The sequence below is a fragment of the Myotis myotis genome, unplaced genomic scaffold (assembly GCF_014108235.1).
Source record: "Myotis myotis isolate mMyoMyo1 unplaced genomic scaffold, mMyoMyo1.p scaffold_m19_p_10, whole genome shotgun sequence".
NCBI classification, from domain to species: domain Eukaryota; kingdom Metazoa; phylum Chordata; class Mammalia; order Chiroptera; family Vespertilionidae; genus Myotis; species Myotis myotis.
In genome coordinates, this window is record NW_023416314.1 from 36847757 (window position 1) to 36869484 (window position 21728).

Below are 21728 nucleotides of genomic sequence, written 5' to 3' on the forward strand. Positions count from 1 at the left end.
CAGCCCAAGGCAGCCAGTGGCTGGAGCCTGGGTCCAAGGGCAGGTGGGGGTCATGGCCCAGAGGCCCACCAGCTCTGTGGACCCCTCAGCTCCTGCTCGTCAACAACCCATCCTCCGGAGGGTGGGGAGAGCAGGGGCCACTCCGAAAGCCCACCTTGACGAAGGCATCGCGGACATCCAGCGCCTGCTCCCTGCTGAGCGGGGTGGACACCGTCTCGCCGCGGGTGATGAGGGTGCGGCTGGTCAGGCAGTTCATCAGGTCTGGGGGGTTCACCTGGTGGGGCGACACTGGGAGGTCACCGGGCCACCTGCCACCCCCCTAGAACTCCCACCACACCAAGAACCCCTCCCTCTTCACAACCAGGCCTCACTCAGACTGCTCCCTCCACTCAGACGGTCCCGCAGGGCAGAGCCCCACCGTAAGAATGCCCTTCCCAGGCCCTACAGCCAAATCCTCCCCACACCCCAACCCACCCCAACGCTGCCTGCGGAGGGAAATGCTCTCTGACAGCCCCTGCCTGCCCCGCCCCGCCCCCGCCCCCCCAACCCCACCCCCCCACCCCCCACTCCCCGTATGTCACCTGCCCTTCCCAGGACTGGCTCTTACTCTGGTTTTACTCATCGCCGTTTTCCAAGCCAGGGCCAAGCCTAGTGTTTGCTAAAGACTGACAGACTGATTCATTTGGGGCCCCCAACCCTGGTCCCCTAAGTCCCTGCTGCTCCCAAGACCAGCTGGGCGAAGAAAGGCTCTAGGCTCTCCTCCTCCTAGGGACCCGTGCCCAGCACAGATCCTGTGCACCATGGGTTCTCTGTGTTGAATTTCTAGAACTTTCCCAAGCAGAGGTCCCAGCTCCTTGGGCCCCACATGCTCAGCCCCTGGGCCTGAAGTCCAAACCGTCCCTCTGAGAGAAACAAAAACAGCTGAGGGGACAGAAGACCGGGCACTGACCTCGAGCAAGGATGCAGCTGTGGCCAGGGACGGGGAGAAGAGCACCTCGCAGGCATCCAGGTTTTCAAATGTCCTGGCTGTCAGCAGCAAGAGGGCACGGCATCAGGCAGGGGAGGGTGGGCAGGGGCCAAGGGGGCAGTCTAAGGGGACGAATGCCCACCCTGTCCACAGAGGACACCACACTCAGCTTCTCTGGTCAATGTATGTTTGATGAATGTTCTCATCATGAGCTATGGGCACCAGGAGCTTAGAAACCATGTGTAGCCAACACCTGGCACCCAGGTATCAGACACTGGAAGTCATGCCCCCGCCGCCCCCCCAGCCCCCTAGCCTTCACTCTAGGCTCCCAGAACAGCCCATGGCTCCTCCGAGACAGGTCCTGTGACCTTGCTTGGCTTAGTGCCTGATACTCTCTGTCCTTCCCCCAGTGCTTCCTCAGACCCCAGAGCCTCTGTATGAACTCTCCCTTCTGCCTGGTGTACCCTTTCTTCATCTCTTAGACTTTTTTTTTTTAAGAACTGACTTTGAGAGAGAGGAACATCAATTTGTTTTCCTACTCATGTATGCATTCTCTTGGTCTTTTAAGACTCACTAGACTGTGAGCTTCTTAGAGCTGGGATTATCCATCCATTCACCAAACAAACTTTCCAAGAGGGTCAGTTTCGACTTAAGCTCAGGCTCTTACTCAGTCGTGGACTGTATTGGATACCAAGGGCAAGAGCAAAGTGGAACTCGGTGCCTGCCTTAGAGGACCGTCTCCCAGCCTGGCACAGAGTAGGTGACCAGGGAGTGTTAGATGAGTGAGCATATTCTCTTTTCTAGCCTTTCCCCTTTTCTGAAGATGGATATTTAATCACTCATACCTTAGTATGACTTAATTAAAAAACTTACTCCCTCTCTAAGACACCTGACCTTAAGGAAGAAACCAAATTTGGAAGCGGTTTTAAAGGGCCAATAGAGCCCTGGCTGGTTTGGCTCAGTGGATAGAGCATCAGCCTGTGGATTGAAGGGTCCTGGGTCGATTCCGGTCAAGGGCACATGTCCGGGTTGCGAGCTCGATCCCCAGTAGGAGCAGCACAGAAGAGAGAATGTCCAAAGAATATGCCCCAGCATGAGGGCCAAGGGGCTGGAGATGAAAGCAGGCCAGGGTGCAGGGCCTGAGGGGTGTGCAGGAGGCAGCTGATCAATGATTCTCTCTCATCACTGATGTTTCTATCACTTTCTCCCTTCCTCTCTGAAGTCAATAAAAAAAATATTTTTTAAAATAAAGGGCCAATAGTCATCGCCCATTACACTTTATCCATACACCTGTATGGTGGAATTTCAGCACCTGAGTTAAACCACACCTGAGGCTAGGGGACCTGTTCAAATCTCCCACAGGCACATGCGACAGAAACTGAGACAGAACTGAGCCACCAGCACCCCCTGGACGGCTAGGCGTCATGCTGAGTGTTAGAAGTGAACTCTCAGTACAGGGTTGGGGAGTGGGGTGCACTGAGGCCCCTCACCCTCGTACTGCAGGTTGCCGAGGTGCAGGATGGAGGCCAGGAGCTTCGAGATCTCCCAGTTCTCTGTGTCAGTGAACATGAGCACCTTCATGGCGGAGCGGATGTTGGCATACTCCTGGCTGTCCTCGCGGCCCTCACAGGTTATGCAGTTGCCCTGGTGGGCAGGAGGGGGAGAGTGGGTGAAGGAGGGCATGGGGGGGCCCTCACTGCCCGGCCAAGCAGCCTGGCTCCGGGCACCATGACTCTCAGGAAGGCTACCAAGCTCCCACGTGGGCTGCTCGGGAACACATCTCCTCCGCCTGGAAACCCCGGATGCCCCATTTCCCACGAGTAAGAGGCCTGGGTCACTGACGCCAGGCCTGGTCCATCACCCTGCCTGCAGGCACAGCACCAAGGCCCTGCCATGCTCCCCTCCACCCAGGGACACCCACCCTCAGGGCCTGAACCCCTCACCGGGTGCAGCCTGGGGTGAAGAAGCATTGGCAGGGCCTGCCCCATTGTGTGTGCCTGTAGACCCATGTCTGTGTGTGTGTGTGTGTGTGTGTGTGTGTGTGTGTGTGCACGTTACACCTACAACACATACATGCACCTTCGTTGTCCCACATCCCTCAGGTGCCATTGCCCACACTTGTGTCCACACAGCTCAGCCCATCTCCAGGCAACCAGCCATCAGGTCTCCCCAGGAGAGACCTGAAGGAAGCTGGTGCCCCACAAGGCAGCCTGCTGTGTGGTAGCAATAGCCCTGGGTCCACTTCTCCTTGGTGGCCTGCCAGCAGCAAGAGGCTGGCACCAGAGCCCGGTAATCAGCGAGCCCTCGGGTATGAAGCCACTGTGTCCTGCACCCTGCACTCCTGGGGGGCCTGGCAGAGGCCCCAGTCTTCAAGTCTTTACACTACACTAATACAGTATATATGTACAGGTGGGCTCATGTATGTGTGTGTGTGTGTGTGTATGTGTCCCTGGGTCTGGGACGTCTACACACATTTACGTGTGTCTGTGGGGAGAATTTGCCTAGATGTGTGTGCAAGCAGGGGTGTACCCACGTGGGGAAGAGGCCTTAGGGCACACACAAGCCCAGGGTGGGCTGGGGGTGGGGCCGGCGAGAGGATGGGAGAAAGCCCACGTGGAAATTCCCACCCACCCGGCCTAGGGCTGGGGAGGGGCTGGATGGGCTGACCCCGGCCTCACTGGGATGGCTGTCCCCTCCCTGGATGCCCCGCCTGGACCTCACCATAGCCAAGTAGTTGTAGTCGGTGGCCTGGCCCAGGCCCAGCTTCTTCTTCTGGTCCTCGCCCATGCCCGCCAGCATGCAGTAGAACACGTGGTAGTTCCTCTCGTCAGGCGCCTGAAAACGGGGCACAGGTGTTGGGGGCAGGAGCACAGGGGGAGGCCGCCAGGAACCAATCAGGAAGCCTGGCCACACGGTTCGCTGTTTGAACAAGTGGCTTCTCTGAAAAAGCTCCCCTGGTGGTTCCATGGTGGGTTTCGGGCATGCAAGCAGGCAGCCGCCGAGGGACGACTGAGGCTATTCGGACGCGTGAATCCCACGCAGCACTGCGGCTCGGGGCTCTGTGAGGGACAGCTCTGCCCCCGGGCCTGGGCCCACCTGGCGACAGACGCGCGACTTCTCCAGCAGGTACTGCTCGATCTTGGCGCCCTCAATGGCACCCCGCTTGTTGAAGTGGATGTCAATGTACTTCCCGAAGCGGCTTGAGTTGTCGTTGCGAATGGTCTTGGCATTCCCGAAGGCTTCAGGGTGGGTAGAGGGTCACGGGCACGGTCAGCCCCCGCCCAGCCGCCCAGCCCTCCCCTGCGGCCCCTGGCCCTACCTTCCAGGATGGGGGTGGCCTCCAGCACCTGCTGCTCGATCCACGAGTGCTGCCCACTGATGGCCGCCAGGAACTGCAGGATCAGCTTCGTGCTCTCTGTCTTCCCTGCCCCAGACTCCCCACTGCAGACACCCAGACACAGGCAGGGCCTGTCACAGTCTGCGTTGTCCCCCTCCTCTTAGCGCTTCAGCCCAAGCTGCTTCCCCTACGAGTCCTCCCCCGTCTGTGTAATGGGCTGACAATAGAGACCATCCAGGTCTGGGAAGGCTAGAGGAGTTCATTGCTCTGCCACAACCAGAGGTTACTTTCCTCCCCCTTCATTCCGACATGCACACCCCTCCCTCCCTACTTGCTATATAGAATGGCACATATTATATTCTGGATCGTGCTTTGTCCTTTTACCCTCTGCCCAAGAGAGAACAGGATCCTGAGCTTTCCACTGACCATAACTTAATAGGAGCCAGCAGTCAATTCTAGTAAGGTTGGTCTCAAAAGCTAACATGAGCTTGGGTCGCATTAATAGAGATATAAGACCTGGGAAAGGGGAGGTGATTCTCAATACTACGAGACATTAGCAGGAGCACATAGCTAGTGCTCTCGGGGTTAAGCCTGGGCCTCCACCCTGGTGCTGGGCCACCCACCTGATGATGCAGCACTGGTCACGGCTGTTTCGTTTCATGTTGAAGTAGCAGTTGTCGGCAATGGCAAAGATGTGCGGGGGCATCTCCCCGATCTTCTTGTTGGTGTACTGGCGGATGTGCTCTGGCGAGTAGATGGAGAGCAGCTGGTAGGGGTTCACAGCCACCAGGATGGAGCCCGTGTACGTCTGTGGAGAGCAAGGGCCAGGGAGCTCACCGCTGCCCCCGTGGGAGGCTCTGACCCCAGAAGCTCTCAGGTTCTGTCTGCTCCCTCCCTCCGGAAGGGACAGCACTGGCTTTGGAGCCTCATGGCTCTGGTGCCAGAATCCCGCCTCCCTATGGCCTGGGGGCAGGTCTTCAGAGGAGCACTGGGCCTGGCTCAGAGGAGGTGTCAGGAACATTTGATGAAGGGAGGAAGGAAGTGAGGAGAGAGGGAGAAAGGTTTTCTGAGCCTTGATTTCTTTATCTTCATCTGTAAAATGGGCATAAATCAACTGGTTATGAAAATGAAAGAAAATTCCTAGCACACTGTAGGTATTCCTCAAATGCTGGCTCCCACCTTTGCCCCCAGCCCCACAGCCCGAACTTTTAGAGTGGAATTCTAAACTGGACCTTTCTAGAACAGAGGGAGGGGAACCAGGCCACAGGAGCTGAAGGGGCGAGCGGGTGTGGCTGGGTTGGGTGGGCCTCAGTCCCTGCAGCACTGCCCCTGAGCTTGGGGACGGGGCACCTCCAGACATCCTGGCAGTGCAGGCTCAGGGCCAGGGGCCCCTCCGAGAGCCTCTGTCTGTGGGCTCCCCGCTTAGTGCACAGAACGCCCACCTGTGCAAAATGTCCTGCTGTGGGCTTGGCCCTGCCACTCGGGGACAACAAGCCACCAGGACACAGTGAAGCACCCAGGGCTACTCCTCCCTCCTCCTGCCCCTCCCCACCCCACCCCGAAAGTACCAGGCCCAGCCTGTAATTGGCGATAAATGTGTTGACATCTGGGCCTGGACAGGCTGAAGAAAGATGTGACCTCACAGGGAGGTGACAGTCCGCCATTCCCGCCCGCCTAGGCCTCAGTGCCCCCCAGCAGCCCCAGCCCGAGGGGCCATGCAGGAAAGGCATTGCTGCGGGCAGGGAAAACACCCACCCGGGGCCAGGTGTGGCCACTGGAAGCCCTGGGCTGGGAGCCTGACACCCGGGCTCCAGTCCCGGCTCTGCCCGCCCTGGACCACCCTTCTCTGGGGCCCGGAGGACTCTCTCCCTCCAGGATCTACCTTCAAGCAGCCTGAGCCAGAGCGGCTGAGCTTCACCACACTGACCAGCTGACCGTGGGCAGGAGCCCCAGCAGGAAGAGACGGGGCAGGACACGGACAGGGAAGGAGGCTGGAGAGGAGCGGCCAGGCCAAGCACCATGGAGAGCTGGGTGGCTCTGTGCCACACTCACCCGCCCGCACAGCTGGTCTGAAGTTGGAAGGTGGGAGAGAAGGTCCTTCTCCACCAACAACCCCACCAGCCCAGGGCTGGGCTGACTGCTCAGAGCAGAACCTGCCGACCCGACCCGCAGCCCGGGACCCCGTCAGCCATCCTCCCCACAGCTCAGCCCTGCCCAGCGGTGGGAACCAGCTGGACTCTGGGCCCCGGGGGGTGAGTGGCCATAAGGAGCATCTCTGGCAGATCATCACTTTGAGTCTCCAGCCTGCGTTTGCTCATCTGTAAAGGGGGGTGGTTAACATCTACCTCCCAGGCTGTTGTAAAGTCCAAAGGGCATGACCTTTGCAGGTGCCTGGTGCAGAGCGGCTGCCCTAGGTGCCCCTTTTTTCCTCCTTATACCCCCTTAAAGCATCTGCTCACCCGCCTGGCCCCTGATCACCACGTGGCATGAGGCTGGCTCCATGCAGCACTGTCTCTGAGGCACACGGACCGCTGACAGCCCATCCCTGGGGGCCGTGGAGGGAAAGCCTGGGGCTCTGGGAGCTCAAGGACCCCCGTGAATTCCTCGAGGTAGGGTGGGGACAGGTGTCTCAGTGAGAATCGAGCATGAAAGGGCATGGCATTTGGGAGAAAGGTCAAAGGTCGCCCTGCAGCTGCAGGGAGAGGGGCGGCTGCTGCAGAGGCTGCAGGCAGAGACGGTATTTCAGACCTAATTTCAGTCAACAGGGAGCCAGACAGAGGTGGTCTGAGAGCCGGGTCTGTGACTGGGTGGGGCAGGGGCAGGGGCAGTGCCAGAGGCCCTGGGCTTGCTGAGACCCCAGGAGCACCTTCCTGGGGCCGCGCCCTGCCCCCTCCTCCCACCAGGGCTCCATGGCCTCTCCACTGGGCCCTCCTGGGCACCAGGCCCTCAGTCCCCTGCCTCTTGAGTGTCCCCACTGACGTCCACCGGCCTGTCCAGACCAGACCTCCTCTCCCTTCCAAGGGGCTCCTCCTCAGCCTCCCAGCTCGGCCCACACGCCACCACCACCCTTCCCCAGGCAGAGCAGGGCCTGGGAGCTCCCTCCACACCTCTCGCTCCTGCATACAGCCCACCTCTCTCCATCAGCATGGCCACCCCCCTGCTGGCCAAGCACCTCCCTGCTGGGCTCCCGGGTTCCACCCTGTCCACTCCCATCTACCCTCCATTGTGAGCAGGGTCAGCTTTTAAGCAACCTGAGCATGTCATCCCCATCCATTCCCACAACCTCAGGACAAAGTCCATATCCTGTCCCTGCCCACAAGACCCCGAGCCCGGCCCTCACAGCCTGGCCCTCACCAGCCCCATCCCACAGCCAGAGGCACCCTTCATATTAAACACCTCAGTTAAAAGCCCCACACTCCATCCCCTGCCCAGAGAACTTCTCATCCTTCCAGGCCAAGCTGAGAGGGACCTGCAGGAAGCCGCGCCCTCCTGTGTCCCCAGCACAGCTCACACCGGGACTTCACTTGGTCCACCTGACTCCGCTATAGCTCTGGTCCGCTCTCCCCTACACCCTGCACAGCACGCAGGGCCCTCAGCAAATGCTTACTGACTAACGCAAAGAGTGACTCCATTAATGGGTGACGAAAGTCCCTGCTGCCCAGGAAAAAGCAGGGAAGGGAGCTCGGGGGACAGGCCTGTCAGCAACACTAAGGCAGCCCTACCTATGCTGACGGGAAGGATGGCCCAGACATGTGGCCAGTGGAAAAGCATGGAACAGTTTGGGGGCAATGTTACCATCATAGACAAAAATTTTTAATTGTGTAACACATTTTATGTCATATATATATTAGAGGCCCAGTGCACAAAATTCATGCACTGCGGGGGGGATCCCTCAGCATGGCCTGCGCCCTCTCGCAGTCTGGGACCCCTCAGGGGGTGTCCGCCTGCTGGCTTAGGTCCAATCCCTCTCACAGTCTGCAGCCCAGGGCTCTTGCAGTGCGGGACCCCTTGCTCCTTACCGCCTGCCTGCAATGGAGGCAGGAGAGGCTCCCACCACTGCCCCTATGCTCGCTGGGCTTCTGGCTGAGCAGTGCTCCACCTGTGGGAGCGCACTGACCACCAGGGGGCAGCTCCTGCATTGAGCGTCTGCCCCCTGGTGGCCAATGCGTGTCATAGTGACCGGTCGTTCCACCGGTCATTCCGCTGGTCGTTACAGTGTTCAGTCGATTTGCGTATTAGGGTTTTATTATATAGGACACATATACAGTCAGTCCTCTATATCCACAGATTCCCCATCTATGGATTCAACCAACCATGAGTCAAAAATATTCAGAAAAAGTTACGTTGTTGCTGACCTACTATGTAGTTAGGCCAATGATGGTTGGGTCTGAACTGAACATGTATAGACTTTTTTCCTTGTCATTATTCCCTAAACAATAATAACTATTTACATAGCATTTACATTGTACTAGGTACCATTAGAGATTATTTAAAGCAGCGGCTGCCAACCGGTGGTCCACAGACCACTGGTGCTCCGTGAGGTCTGAACGGTTGGTGACCACTGATTTAAAGAATACAGGAGGGGGTGCATGGGTTATATGCAAATACCACACCCTTTCATATAAGGGATTTGAGCATCCACGGATTTGGGTATTGACTGGTGGTCCTGGAACCAATCCCCTGTGCACACTGGAGGATCGATTGGAAATTAATGGCAGTGGTTCTCTGTGTGGCAGAAGGAAAACGTTCTAATCTGTAGCGCGGACACCCATTTCAAAATAAATAATAAAAACAAGGCCTCTTCCTTCGGGGAGAGGACCCTCCCCCGCAGAAGGGCGAGGACACTCCACCTGACGGGAAGGTCCCGTTGGGCGCAGGGCTTCGCAGCTCACAGCATCTCCCCGCACCTCCTCAGAAGGCCGCTGAGAAGCGTAGTCACGCTCCCTTCTCAGAAGGGAGAGCTGCGCCTCCAGGAAGGAGAGTGGCTTCGAGATCACACAGCAGATAAGCAGGGAGTGGGATGAGCAAGGGACCTGGGCCCAGAGCCCCAGCTCTAGCTCTCCCACCTGGACCTCCCCAAATCTCAGGATGCACCTGCGGGACTGTGGAGCTGGCGGTGGGGTAGGAGAAGCAAGAGGCTTGCCACTGCCGGCTTGAGACCAGGCCCGCCTGCCCCTCTCTGGGCCTCGTGCCCATCCATCCCCTGAGACTCTCAGCACTGCTTCCCGAGCCCTCTGGCCTCTCTCTCCGAGAGTCCACAGTCAGCAGACAGTGACTGCCCACTTGCCCAGTGCAGGTCTCTTGCTCAAGTCTCAGTAATAAAACCTGCCCTGTGGGGCCCTGGGCTGGGCTGGAGGACAGATAAGGATGATTCCTAAGCCCCAACACAGCACACAAGGTCCCTAGGGGCCTCCAGGTCCCCAGGGGAAGATCAGGGGGCCTCCCCGAGGCCAGAAATACCACCCCCAAGATGTGGCAGGAATCCATTTTACCTCAAGCTCCACCTCCTCCAGGAAGCCCTCGGGTCTGCCAGCCTGCAGCCTCTACCTTAGCAGACCATGAATACCAAAACACATGCTGGGGCACACATACCTCCCCAGAGTCACAGAGGTGCCACCCAAGAGTCTCCTCATTGCACCGGAGGGAAGGCTGTGACCAGAGTGCCAGAGGTTCCCCAAAGGCCACTTGCCAAGACTGGGTGCAGGCCTCCCAGACCTCTGTTCAACATCAGGAAGTCCTGGTCCCTATCAGCCCTGCCACCTGTTCCCTGCAGAACCCAGGGACAGCCCCTGGCCTCTGGGTCCCCAATGAGAGATTGCCAGGTGTCCTCGGAGGGCCCCCTCCTATTGGCGTGCCTGGGCCGATTTGTGGCCTGGGTACTGTCTGTCCCGCGGGCTCCTGAGGGCGGGCCAGCTGTAGCAGGCAAGCCCAGGGCAGACAGTCAGGGACAGGGTGTCCCCCCGCTCATGGCTGTGAGCAGTGCGGTAATCTGAGGAAATCCGGGGTGTGCGGGGCTGTGCCCAGGGTAACCCAAGCCATGAAGTGACCAGGGTTGCCATGGTGAGGGACAGGTACGGTTTCTGAGTGGGACAACGGCCCGGCCCAGCTGCTTCTTCAGACCCTGCTCTCCTCCACATCACCCACCCAGTCACAGAACCATGGAGCCACCAAGTCCAGAAACTCCCTTGAACCCTAAAGCTCTTGAGCACGACTTCCCAGACACCCAGAATCTGAGGCCCATGGACGAGAAGGCTGGGTCCTTCCAGGGGCCATGGCTTGGTTTTCTGACCCGAGCCTCGGAATGAAGGCAGCTCCGTCCCCTGTCCCCTCCCTGCCCCCTCTCCCTCACCCAGAAAAGGGGTCAGAAAGGTTACTAGTGACTCTTCCGATGAGGCAGATGATGCAGATCCCGGGATTTTCTGGAGAATCTACAACCTCTGGAATGGTTTTCTTTGACCCCTAGTCAGCCTTCTGAAGACACAATGTCCAGCCGCTTTCTCCACCAGCTGCCAGCCAATCACAAGTAGGATTCACTGATCCTGGGACTCTGAAGTTCCCCACCCACCGCAGCCCTTCTGAACCCGCCTTTGCCTTTTTCCTTGATTCAGTCTACGAACCAACTGCCTCCCACGTGAGCAACCAGTTTGTCTGCAAAATCACTGAACTGTGTACAATAACCACCTTCAAGCCTCAGAGTGATTCTCAGACACGGTCTGCAGGGTCCACGGTGGAGACACCTCCCACCTCCCTCAGCTCCTCCCTGGGCGGGGCCCGGCCTCCTGGCAGGAGGGTGGGTCAGGAAATGGCTCTGGCAGTGACCTCGGGTGGGTGGGCACCTCCCTGCTGCATCCAGACTCAGTGCCAGCCTCCACTCAGCCTGAGGGAGTGGCCACGGAGCGCCCTGGACCCCGCGGTGTCCACCTGCCACCCAGGGAGAGGAGCAAGGGGGGGACTGCCAATGACTGGGGTGCAGACACCAGTGGGCCCTCAGGGGAATCTCTGGCCTTGACTCGAATTCTAGCCCCCCACCCTGTCAGTGCAAAGGGCTCCCTGTGAAAGCCGCTTGCTGTGCCTGCGCCAGGGGTGATGCCAAGGGCCCAGACACAGCCTCTCCTTGGGAGCCTGAAGCCCCAGAGGCACCCACTGTGGGGAGGGTAGCAGAGGGCCTCCCAGCAGCTCCGGGGCCACAGTGCCCGGGCTTCTAAGGGGATGGGCCCCTCGCCCAGAGAGCTCCTTGCTGTGATTCCTCAGGGGCAACCCCTGGCTCCCCTTCATGGTCCTCACAACCTGAACGACCCTGTGCCGCTCACTCACCAGGCGTGGTCCTGTCTCCGCCTCTAGGCATGCAGTGCCCTTCCCTGAATGCCATCTCTACCAGCCAGCCTCACGCACCTCCAGGAGCCCCACCACTCTCCCCGAGCTGGGAGTGGCACCTCCCTCCTGCAAATCCCTCGGAACCTTCTCCGCACTTCTCCCAGGCACTTGTCACCCCACAGCCCCCTGAGCATGCCCTCCATACCAGCCTGCCCAGGGCCTGGGGACTGGCCTCGGGGGCTCCCTCCGCTCTCTCCCTGCACACTGCTGTGGGCCTGGCTAAACCTCGTGGGGTGTCAGTCTTCCTGTCTGTAAAATGGGACTATTGGAGTAGATCCACAGCTGTAAGTGTGGCCCAAAGACCTCTGAGGGTCCCCAGACACTTTTAGAAAGTCCACCAGGTCTTTCTTTTCCACCTGCATATCAGTGAGGCCAGATTTTCTTCATATACTTTAACTAAAACATCAGCCTGGATGCAGAGCAGATATGAGAATCCAGTTGTCTTCTGTTAAAGCCAGACATTAAGGATATTTGAAAATATTGTAAAACAATGTCACTCATCTCATTATCTTTTTTTTTTTTTTGCAAATATAGTTCTTTTTCATAACAATATGTTATCTTGTCATGGATTTTTATAGTTATTTTTAAATGAATTAATAAAATGTTTGAAGTTTCCCGGTTTTCATTCCTAATGTGGTAAATATCAGTAGACATTACTCACATAAACACACTTTGGGGTCCTCAATAATTTCTTTTTTTGGTTAATCCTCACCCAAGGATATTTTTCCATTGATTTTTAGGGAGAGTGGAAGAAAGAGAAGACAGAGGGAAACATCGATGTGAGAGAAACACATTGATTGGCTGCTTCCTGCACGAGGCCTGACCAGGGCCAGGGCCTGCAACCAAGGTACGTGCCCTTGACTGGAATCGAACCTGGGACCCTTTGGTCCGCAGGCCGACACTCTATCCACTGAGTCAAACCGGCTATGTCTCCTCAATTATTTTTAAGAGCACAAAGGGTTCCTGGGTCAAAAAGTGTGAGAACCTCTAATTAAATGATCTCCGTAGGGCCTTCTTGTTCTGATGGGCACTGCCTGCCCTCAACGCCCATGGGCCCCTCCTCCTCTTGGGATCAGCTCAGTCCTGTCTGGGGGAGACTGTCTTCATTTGTCTTGAGTTTCCAGGTGGAGTGTGGGGTGTAATATGGAGGTTTAGGGGAGGGGAGACAAGGAGCATGTTCCCTCCTCCATCCCCTGCCTGAGGATAGGACTCCCAACCCCTCCTCTCTTGACCTTGTGGACCCAATAGCAGGCCTGACCGCACAGCAGCCCCGGGTGGGCGGGGCAGCAGCTCCCTGTCTCTGGGCAAAGCACCGAGCCTCTCACCAGCTCTGCCCTGGCTTCCCCGTGGTTCCAAGACCTACGGAGGCACATGAACCTGTGGTACAAACAGCCTCCTTCCCCAGCCACAGACCACACAGGCCACGGCCCCAAAGAGAGGATGAGCCAGCCCCAGGGACACGGCAGAGGGGTCCCTGGCCCGGGGCCAGCAGCAGGCCTGGCAGTCTCGGGAGCCTGGGCCCCTGGGTGGCACTGGGGCCCGGGGCAGCCGGGCGGGCGGCACTCACATAGATGAGGTGGTCCCGGTAGCGGATGAGCAGGTTGCGCAGGATGCCAGCCTCATTGAGGTCCCCCAGGCGGATCATGTCCTCCACACCGTGGACCGACGTGGGGTGCATGGGCTTGATGTGCGTGGCCTTCTGCGGGGTGATCCAGTGTTCCTGCGGGAGGCACAGGGGCTTATGTCAGGGTGCGCTCCCGATCCCAGGCTGCGGGAGGATGGGGGAGAGGCCCTGGACAGAAGGGAACCCCCAGTCCGTGCAACCCTGCTAAGGGTTTTGTTCTCTTTATTCTCTTCCTCAGCCAAACACGTTGGGGACACATCCGTACTAACAGGTTTGAGTCTATGAGGACGGTGCTTCCCGCCCCAACCCCCAGGGGCCTCTCCTCCTCCTCTTAGGGATTCTCTCGACAGACCTCAGAGGCAGGCAGGCCAGGGACTGTGGCCCCATAGGTTGTCATAAAGGGGATGAGGTCCCCCAGTCACGTGCGGGATGGGATGGAAAGTGTAATACTTGGAGTTAGCCTTGGCTTCCAATCTAGACTCCGGTAAACAAATGCACAAAAAGTAACTTCAGAGAGTTCCAGGGATAAAGCAACAGGCACAGAGCATGGAGAGCCACTGGGGGATCGACGTTAGACAATGTGGTCAGGGGCCACCTCTCCGAGGAGGGGGTAGTTAAGCTCAGACCTGAGTGATAAGAAAGAGACCCGGTAAGATGTGGGAGTCCCTTGCCCTGGCCGGTTTGGCTCAGTGGATAAAGCGTCGGCCTGGGGACTGAGAGGTCCTGGGTTCAATTCCAGTCAAGGGCATGTATGTTGGTTGCAGGCACAACCCCAGTGGGGGGTGTGCAGGAGGCAGCTGATCGATGTTTCTACTCTCTGTCCCTCTCCCTTCCTCTCTGTGGAAAATAAATAAAATATATTTTTTTAAAAAAAGAAAAAAGATGTGGGAGTCCCCACAAGAGGAAATTCCAGGTCCAGGGAACGGCATATGCACAGGCTGAGGCTGGTGAAGGGGAGAAGTGGACCTATTTGGCGGCGGGGGGGGGGGGGGGGGGGAGGCGGGGGAGGGGGCGGGTGTATTTCATGGGTTTGATGCCCGTGGAGGGGGCGCTTTCACTACTGAGCAGAAGCAGAAACAGGACAGGTTGCCCTCCGGCTCCCCTCCTCTTCCCTGCAATATTCCCTGCTGCCACCGGGTGGCAGACGGTGGAGCATCTGGCCAACAGCATTGACTCTCAACAAACTTGCAAAGTCCAGGTTTCCTCCCAGCACTGGAAGCCTCTCCCGCCACCCTCCACCCCTCACCTTCCCCCTAGTCTCCAGCACCTTCTCCTCACAATGCCAGCCCTCCAGAGAAGTGAGTCTGACCTGTGCTCTGGGGTGTGGCCACAGCCTGAGTCAAGCCCCCACAGACCTCTGGGGCCCCCTCCCTCCTCCCATACGCCAGAACCCTGGGGTCCTGACTTTGGGGTCCCTCTGCCACCTTCCAGCTCAAGCCTCCGACTTGCTGAGCAGGTGTGTTGGACAAGTCATGATTCTCCTCCAGGTCCCCTCGGGGAGAACCAGCCCCTGCAGCTAGATGCTAGCAGGAATCTTCTTAGCAGGAATCTGGGCATCGCCGCCCCCCCATCCCATCTCACCCCCAATCCAACTGGTCACCACTCCTACCCATTCAATCCTCTAAAGCGCCCTCCTCGCCAACCTCAAACCCCTACGCTGATCCTGATCCGGAACACCAGCTCTCACCTGGTCCCTGCCCCCTGCTGTCCTCTACCTCCCCTCCAGCCCTCCCCTCCCACCCCTCACCCCCTGGCGTTTCCTCAGGCACCAGTCTGATCCCACCACTCTGGGGCTTTCAGCGCTTCTCTGACTCCCCCACACACATGCTCTTCAGCCTGGTGTTCAAGGGCCAGCGTGAGCCGGACACCAGGACCGCCAGCCTGTGCTCCAGTTACCTCTGTGCTTCCAGGCCAGGGGAGGCTGGTGTCCACGTCCCCAAACCCCTCTGTGACTGGCTTGTGCTGTGCCCTCTCCCTTCTTTCCGTCAGCCTTTGAGGCTCAGCTCAGATGTTCCCCAGTTTCCAAAGCCTCCATGACACGTCTGCCCACCCTCACATGCTCCACCTGCGCCCCCCGCCCACGTCCACCGCAAGCAGGGTCAGGGGCCCCCTCTGGGTCCCCACGTGGCCTGGGTCTCCCACTGCGAGGCAGTGGTCACCTGGGTTGCCACTGTCTGAGTGCAGCTCTGTCCCTGACCCACCCACCCCCAACTTGCCCCAGGCTGGGCGCTCCTGGGGGCCAGGCTCCCTGGCTGCCGTGTCCCTTCCACGGTGCCCCCTACAGGGACCGTGGCAGGGACTTGCTAATGGGCCAGTGGCCAGCTGGCGAGCACGGCGGACCAGGTCTGAATCAAGCAGAAGTCCTGGTCACGGGGACCCCAGAGGTCTCCTATCCCAACCCCTCACTTCACCTGGGGGACTAGGACCAGAGCAGGGCGGTGGCCTGCACAAGGCCCTCAGAGGCTCAGGCCCAGGCCAGCCAGTGCCCACACCCTCGGTTTCCCTGGCATTTCCAGGCACCTCCTGGGCCAGGAGCAATTCAATCCAGGCCAGGCCCTCACGCAGCTCTCCCCGCGGCATGAATGGGCTGGGCGGTGAGATCGAAGAACGCGCCTGGGCTTTCCAGTCCCAAGCGGAACATTCCTCTCGCCCAGGCTCCCTGTTCCTCGTAAAAGCTGATCCAGGTGGAAAATTCCCTCCGCCTGGTCCCCTCTCACTGACTGTGGGCTGGAGAGAGGACTCCCGGGCAAGCTGTCTGCCTTCCCCACTGGACCCCAACTCTGGGCTCATAATTACCCCCCGAACCGCTCAGCACAGAGAAGAGGCGACTCAGCCCCTGTGTGACCCTGTAACCCTGTGCATGTCACTGCTCCCCTGGGCCTCCACGACCTCACCTACGAAATGGGAATTAGAGCAACAGTCCCTTCTTCTTGGGGATGTTGGGAGGATTCACTGATACAATGAAGGCTGACCTTTGTTTTACTCCTGCGAGATCTACAAAGGAGCCTGGGCATTCCTCAGCCAGCGCTGGGTGTTATACTCCCTCGGGACAGAGCGACCGGCCACTGGTTTACAGTGAGGAGTCACGCTCCAGAGGTACAGTGGCCTGTCCAGTCCAAAGGCAGAGCTGAGTCTCTCCCCACCCCTTTCCAGCTGAGGCAGCACCCTCAGGTCAATGTCCACCCACAACACGGACCAAAGTGTAACCAGGGCGGAAACCAAGGCCTGGCCCTGAGAGAGAGGGGGAGGGAGCGAGAGAGACCATGGCCAATTGCAGGGACTGTGGCACATGTGGAAAAGAGCTGGCCTGGCACTGAGCTCGGAGAGAGGGGGGCCACATGCTCTGAGAGGGAGAGAAGGAGGCGCATCTGGCCACGGGAAGGGCTTGGGCAAAGGCGGAGTGTTAGGATTCCAATGAGGACTGCAACCATGACCTGCCATTCATTCACTTATTCATTCATTCAGCAGGCCTCTTTGGAGAACGTTGTCTGGGCAGACCCTTTGTTGCGCTCTGGAGAACTGGATGTGAGTCACCTGGTCCCTACCCTCAAGTTGAAGAAGTCTATGGGATGACAGGAATAAAAGAGAGGGCCTGGAGGGGTGAGGCGGGCATGAGCGTGAGAAAGGCTGGTGAAAGAGGAGGCCAGAGCCCAGGCACCCGATTCCACTGAGGCAAGCCCATCCTCCCCATCCTGCTCCACGTCAGCCAGTCATGCAGCCCCCGCTCTTACGGCCTCAGTGAAGGTGGCTGGGAGGGGACGTCTGAGATCTGGTGACACAGTTACGGGACACCATCTGACATGCAACATGACCCAGCTGAAACTCAAGCCTGCAGGCAGCGTCCCGGGGCCCCACCCTGAAGGCTGCAGGCAGGTTCGTGGGCCTGTCTGTGCCGCCAGCCCCCCTTTTGTGGCTGCAGCCAGTGGCTTCCTGGGGCGTCTGAGAACTGGAGCCTCAGGAATGACCCTGCAGGCGCTCCCAAACCCAGGGCACAAAAGGTGGTCAATGAACCTGAGCCCCAAGTGGCCACTGAGATGTTGGGAGGGGAATGGGATGCACAGAGGCCAGAGGGCCTGGGTCCTCACCCCAGCACCGTCACCTGCAGCTGTGTGACTAGTTCCCTGGCCCCTCTCTGTGCGCAGTGTCCCTGGGGGTAACAGTGGCTGCCCACTTGGCCTGTCACAGATGCTGTGAGGACCCAAAGACGGAACGGGGTCAAAGGGCTGTGCAGACCCTGATGGGGATGTCCCGGGAGCTGCAGGGGTAACAGTGATGCCCTCTCCCTCCATGTCCACTACAAGGCCTCCATCGTCCTGAGCCCTCCCCTCTCCCCAGCAGAGCCTTCTGCTCCACGTTGCTGTCCCCTCCTTCTCCCCCATCAGACTAGGAGGCTAAGACAAGGACTCAGTCCCATCTCTATTGGGCTAGAGATGAGTACAACCCAAATTATGGTGGGACTGAATCTCTCTGAGTCCCTCACGTCCCTGCTAAGCAGCCACCCTGTTCTCTGCACCACATCTGCACGTCCCCATGCACATACACACGTGCAACACACATGCACATGTGTTCAGAGGCTTCCCCTCTGAGCCCTCATCCAGACCGTGCACCTTCCTCACACCTTTCCTTCCCTCCTCAAAGCCCCACTCCCACTACCAACTCACACTCCCCGTGTTCCCTCTCCTTCAGGAGACACGGGAGATAAAAGGTTAACCCGTCAGGCTGATTCCCAGGGGAAGTCAGGTGGACAATGAATTCACAGGATGCCTTAACCCAATAGAGCAGTGGTTCTCAACCTTCCTAATGCCGCGACCCTTTAATACAGTTCCTCATGTTGTGGTGACCCCCAATTTCATTGTTACAAATGGAACATAATTAAAGCATAGTGATTAATCACAAAAACAATATGTAATTATATATGTGTTTTCCGATGGTCTTAGGCGACCCCTGTGAAAGGGTCGTTCGACCCCCCAAGGGGTCGCGACCCACAGGTTGAGAACCGCTGCAATAGATCGAGACCAAGGGTGTTTCCAAGCTCTCACTTTCCTGGGGTGTTCTCCATGTGTGATCTCATTTGTGGGTCAACACCCTGTGACATAGTTCCTGTTATCCCCATTTTACAGAAGAAAACAGTGAGGCTCAGGAGGAAAAAAGACTTGGCAAAGCTTGCACAGCTAGTCAGTGGGCGATGGAATATGAGCCTAGTCTGTCCAACCCTGAAGCACACTGGTGTCTGAAGAGCTCCCAGCCTGGGGCACCCGCCGCCTCACTGCACATGTGCACACGCCCGCGCAGACACACATCTCTAACACTAGGAAGCATGGACTATGCTTGTGGACATAGAACAGGCAGCCTGGGGCAGAAGAGGAGAACTCCATGGGGGGGAGGGGCAGTGAGAGGTGACAGTGAGGGCATAGGCACCACCTCTACCCCCTTGAGGGGGGTCACTGCTTGGTGCCTACCTCAGGTCACCTGTCAGCCCATGTCCTCCCCAGGGCATGGGGATGGGGGGAGATAGGGGGCTACTCACATTGCCCTCATCGTCCACCACCTGGATCTGCCCAGAGTCGCAGAGCTTCACCACCGCCCCGATGGGCACATCGAACTCCTGCCCGGATCTCAGGTCCATCCAGACATAGTCCCCCTGTGGGTGACAGACATCCCAGGCCAGGTCAGCAGGGTTGAGGTTCGGGCACCCCTTCCAAGCAGCCCTGTGCCCCATCCCCACCCCCACCAGAGGCTTCTGTGCCAACCACAGGAGAGGGAAGAAAAAGGTACTTGCACTTGCTGAAAGCCATTTGGTGCCAGGCCCTGGGCTGGGCATTTATGCAATGTCATCGCCCCCCCACTGTAGCAGCCATCACTGCCCTGATTTTACAGATGAAAAGCAGAGGCTTGGAGAGAAGAGCCGAGGTCACACAGCTGGGCAGCTTCGACCCCAGGCCTGTCCCAAGCCCGGCTCTCTGAGGCTCTGCACCTCACACATGTAGAGCGGACTCACTGAGGTTTAGGTAGAAACACCAAGACACCCAAACCACGTCTCCTCGGTCCTAAAGGAGGCGGCCCCACAGGACACCCGAAAGGGCCGATTCTCATCGTTGTAGTTAAGGGTTCCTCACAGTGACAGCGCTCGGGGCCGGGCCCCGTGATATGAGTTCAGTCGCACCGTCTCCTGGCTTGTGGGTAGAGCCCTGACCCTGGGGGGGGGGGGGGGGGGGGGCGGGGGGGGAGTGGGGGGTCATGTTTATGTCCTCGGAAGCAGCTGCCGTAGGGCCTGCCTCTCAATAGGGCACGTGGAAGCCAAATGTAAAACCCAGAGTCAGAGAAACGGACTTCGAGCCACCACTTTCCGCCACGATGCAGTCAACAAGCATGTATGGAGCACCTGCTGAACACACGGCACCGACTGAGCCAAATGCTGGGATGGAGCAGCGACATGGAGTCTGCACTCTGGCTGGGAGGACACAGAAAACAAAGAGCCAAGCAAGTACGTTAACTCGACCACGCTGAATGGTGGTGAGGGCTGTGAGGGAGATGCGCACCGCGGTGGAGAACGGCTCAGTGGCCGGCCGTAGGTGCAGTAGCCAGGGACGCCGCTCTGTGCAGGAAATCTCTGAGCTGAGACCCAAAAGGCGAGACGCAGCCAGACAAGGAAAGAACAAGGACAGAAATCTGGGCAGAGGGAATGACACGTGCAGAGGCCCCAAGGCAGGAAGGAACGGCAAGGAGGCCCCTGTGTCAGGACCTGAGGAGAGAGAGGTCAGTCACAGGGTGGGCACACTCCGGGGAAGAGGGGCTCTCACTGGCCTGCAAGTAAGTGTTTGGATTTTATTCTAATCCTCATAAGAATATTCTTTTTGGTGGTTCCCAAATTCTCCAGGAGGTAGACATCCTAATAAAAATATAACTTAGAAACCTAACAGCTGATAAAAACTGACTCGCAATGAAATTAGCCCATGGGAAGGGCCCAGGGAAAGAGCGCTGGGCTGTGAGTCAGGAGGCTGGGTTGTAGGACCCGCTTGGCCTTGGACCAGTGGCTGACCACTCGGAGCCTCCGTTTCCACATGTCCCAGTGAGAGGTGGGCTCAGTGAGTCTCAAGGTCAACTCATCACTGTTCCAATCCCCTCCGATTCACACTGGAAACAACTATTTTTCAGCCACAGCTGCCACTGTGGGTCTTTGCTTTATGGGAGGTTAGCGCATGTTAGAGACAGGCTTCGTCCAAACCCAAGCTTTTCCCCAGAAAAAGTCAACATAATTGGAGAGCCTATGGGAGGGGAGGAGAACTTACGTGTTTACTGAGCATCTACTGTGTGCCCGGCCTGCATGGCTGCTTCCATAAACGGCCCCCTGTAACCCCCATGTCTGCTTTAGACCGGGGCCCAAGCTGAGCTTCCTGAGTGCTAGCCCTGGGGCCACCTGACACCCCCCTGCCCAGGCTGTTCTTCTTCACCTGCCCACCACCCCCTGTCTGTCCAGATCCAGAACAAATAGCATCTCTCCTTGCCCCTCCGAACCTCCCTACTTTCCTCCTCCTCCTCCTCCCCAACTCCTGAAGAGTTCATTCATTAATTCAGCACATATTTGCGGAGAGCCAGCTGTGGGCCAGGCCTGGGCCAGGCTTTGGGGGCAGAGCAGTGACCCGGCAGAGTGCCAGGGGCAGCAGTGGCAGCCCTGAAAGCCATGGACAGGCGCTGGGCTTTTAAGTATGAAGCCAGTGGGAGGTGTTAAGCAGGTTTAAGCAGGAAAGGAGTGATGTTCAGAGCTTCACCCTGGCTGCTCTGTGGAGAATGAAGGCATCCCTTGGTGCAGCCAGCACCACGCCAGGTCATCACCACCTGAGTCCATTCCCCACCGGCCTGCGGGGCTGGGTCTGAGTCTTCATCTGTGACTTCCCAGGGTCAAACGCAGGAAAGCAAAATTTGTCCCAGAGAGAGAGAGAGAGAGAGAGAGAGAGAGAGAGAGAGAGAGGCACACATGAGCATACAAGTGAGAGGGTGTGTGTGTGAGTATGTAAGAAAGAGCACGTGTGAGAGAGGAGGGTGTGTTGTGTGTGCGTGTGTGTGTGTGTGTGTGTGTGTGAGAGAGAGAGAGAGAGAGAGACAGAGAGAGACAGAGAGAGACAGAGAGAGAGGGGGGGGGAGCTGACTGACTCCAGGACATTGCTCTGTGCTGACTCACAATGACCCCCACAATGTTTCCCTCAACCTATTTCATGGAACATCATGATAACCTTTAGGCAGGAGATTCCATCTCCGATTATCTCCACAAGGACGTCAAGAAACGTGCTCCCGTTCACACGGCCATTTTGTGGCAGAGCCAGAAATGAAGCCTAGCCTGACCAACTCCAAACCCAGGGCTTTCTCCCGACATGCCCTGGGCCCAACCCTGTACAGCTCTGTGAGCAGAACGCAGAGCACTGATAAGG

The 21728-nt window shown here is 58.0% G+C and overlaps 1 protein-coding gene across 1 annotated transcript in view; it reads right to left on the reverse strand.

Annotated features, from left to right (window-relative positions):
• MYO7A (myosin VIIA) overlaps positions 1–21728 on the reverse strand; it is an 84433-nt gene that overhangs the window by 50005 nt on the left and 12700 nt on the right. Inside the window, exons 3-11 of the mRNA XM_036324888.1 lie at positions 18830–18943; positions 13246–13398; positions 4928–5112; positions 4287–4408; positions 4064–4206; positions 3689–3802; positions 2458–2611; positions 950–1026; positions 155–274 (exon numbers count right to left, since the gene is read on the reverse strand). Of these exons, the coding sequence (XP_036180781.1) occupies positions 155–274; positions 950–1026; positions 2458–2611; positions 3689–3802; positions 4064–4206; positions 4287–4408; positions 4928–5112; positions 13246–13398; positions 18830–18943 (1182 nt within the window). The remainder of the gene's footprint in view (positions 1–154; positions 275–949; positions 1027–2457; positions 2612–3688; positions 3803–4063; positions 4207–4286; positions 4409–4927; positions 5113–13245; positions 13399–18829; positions 18944–21728) is intronic.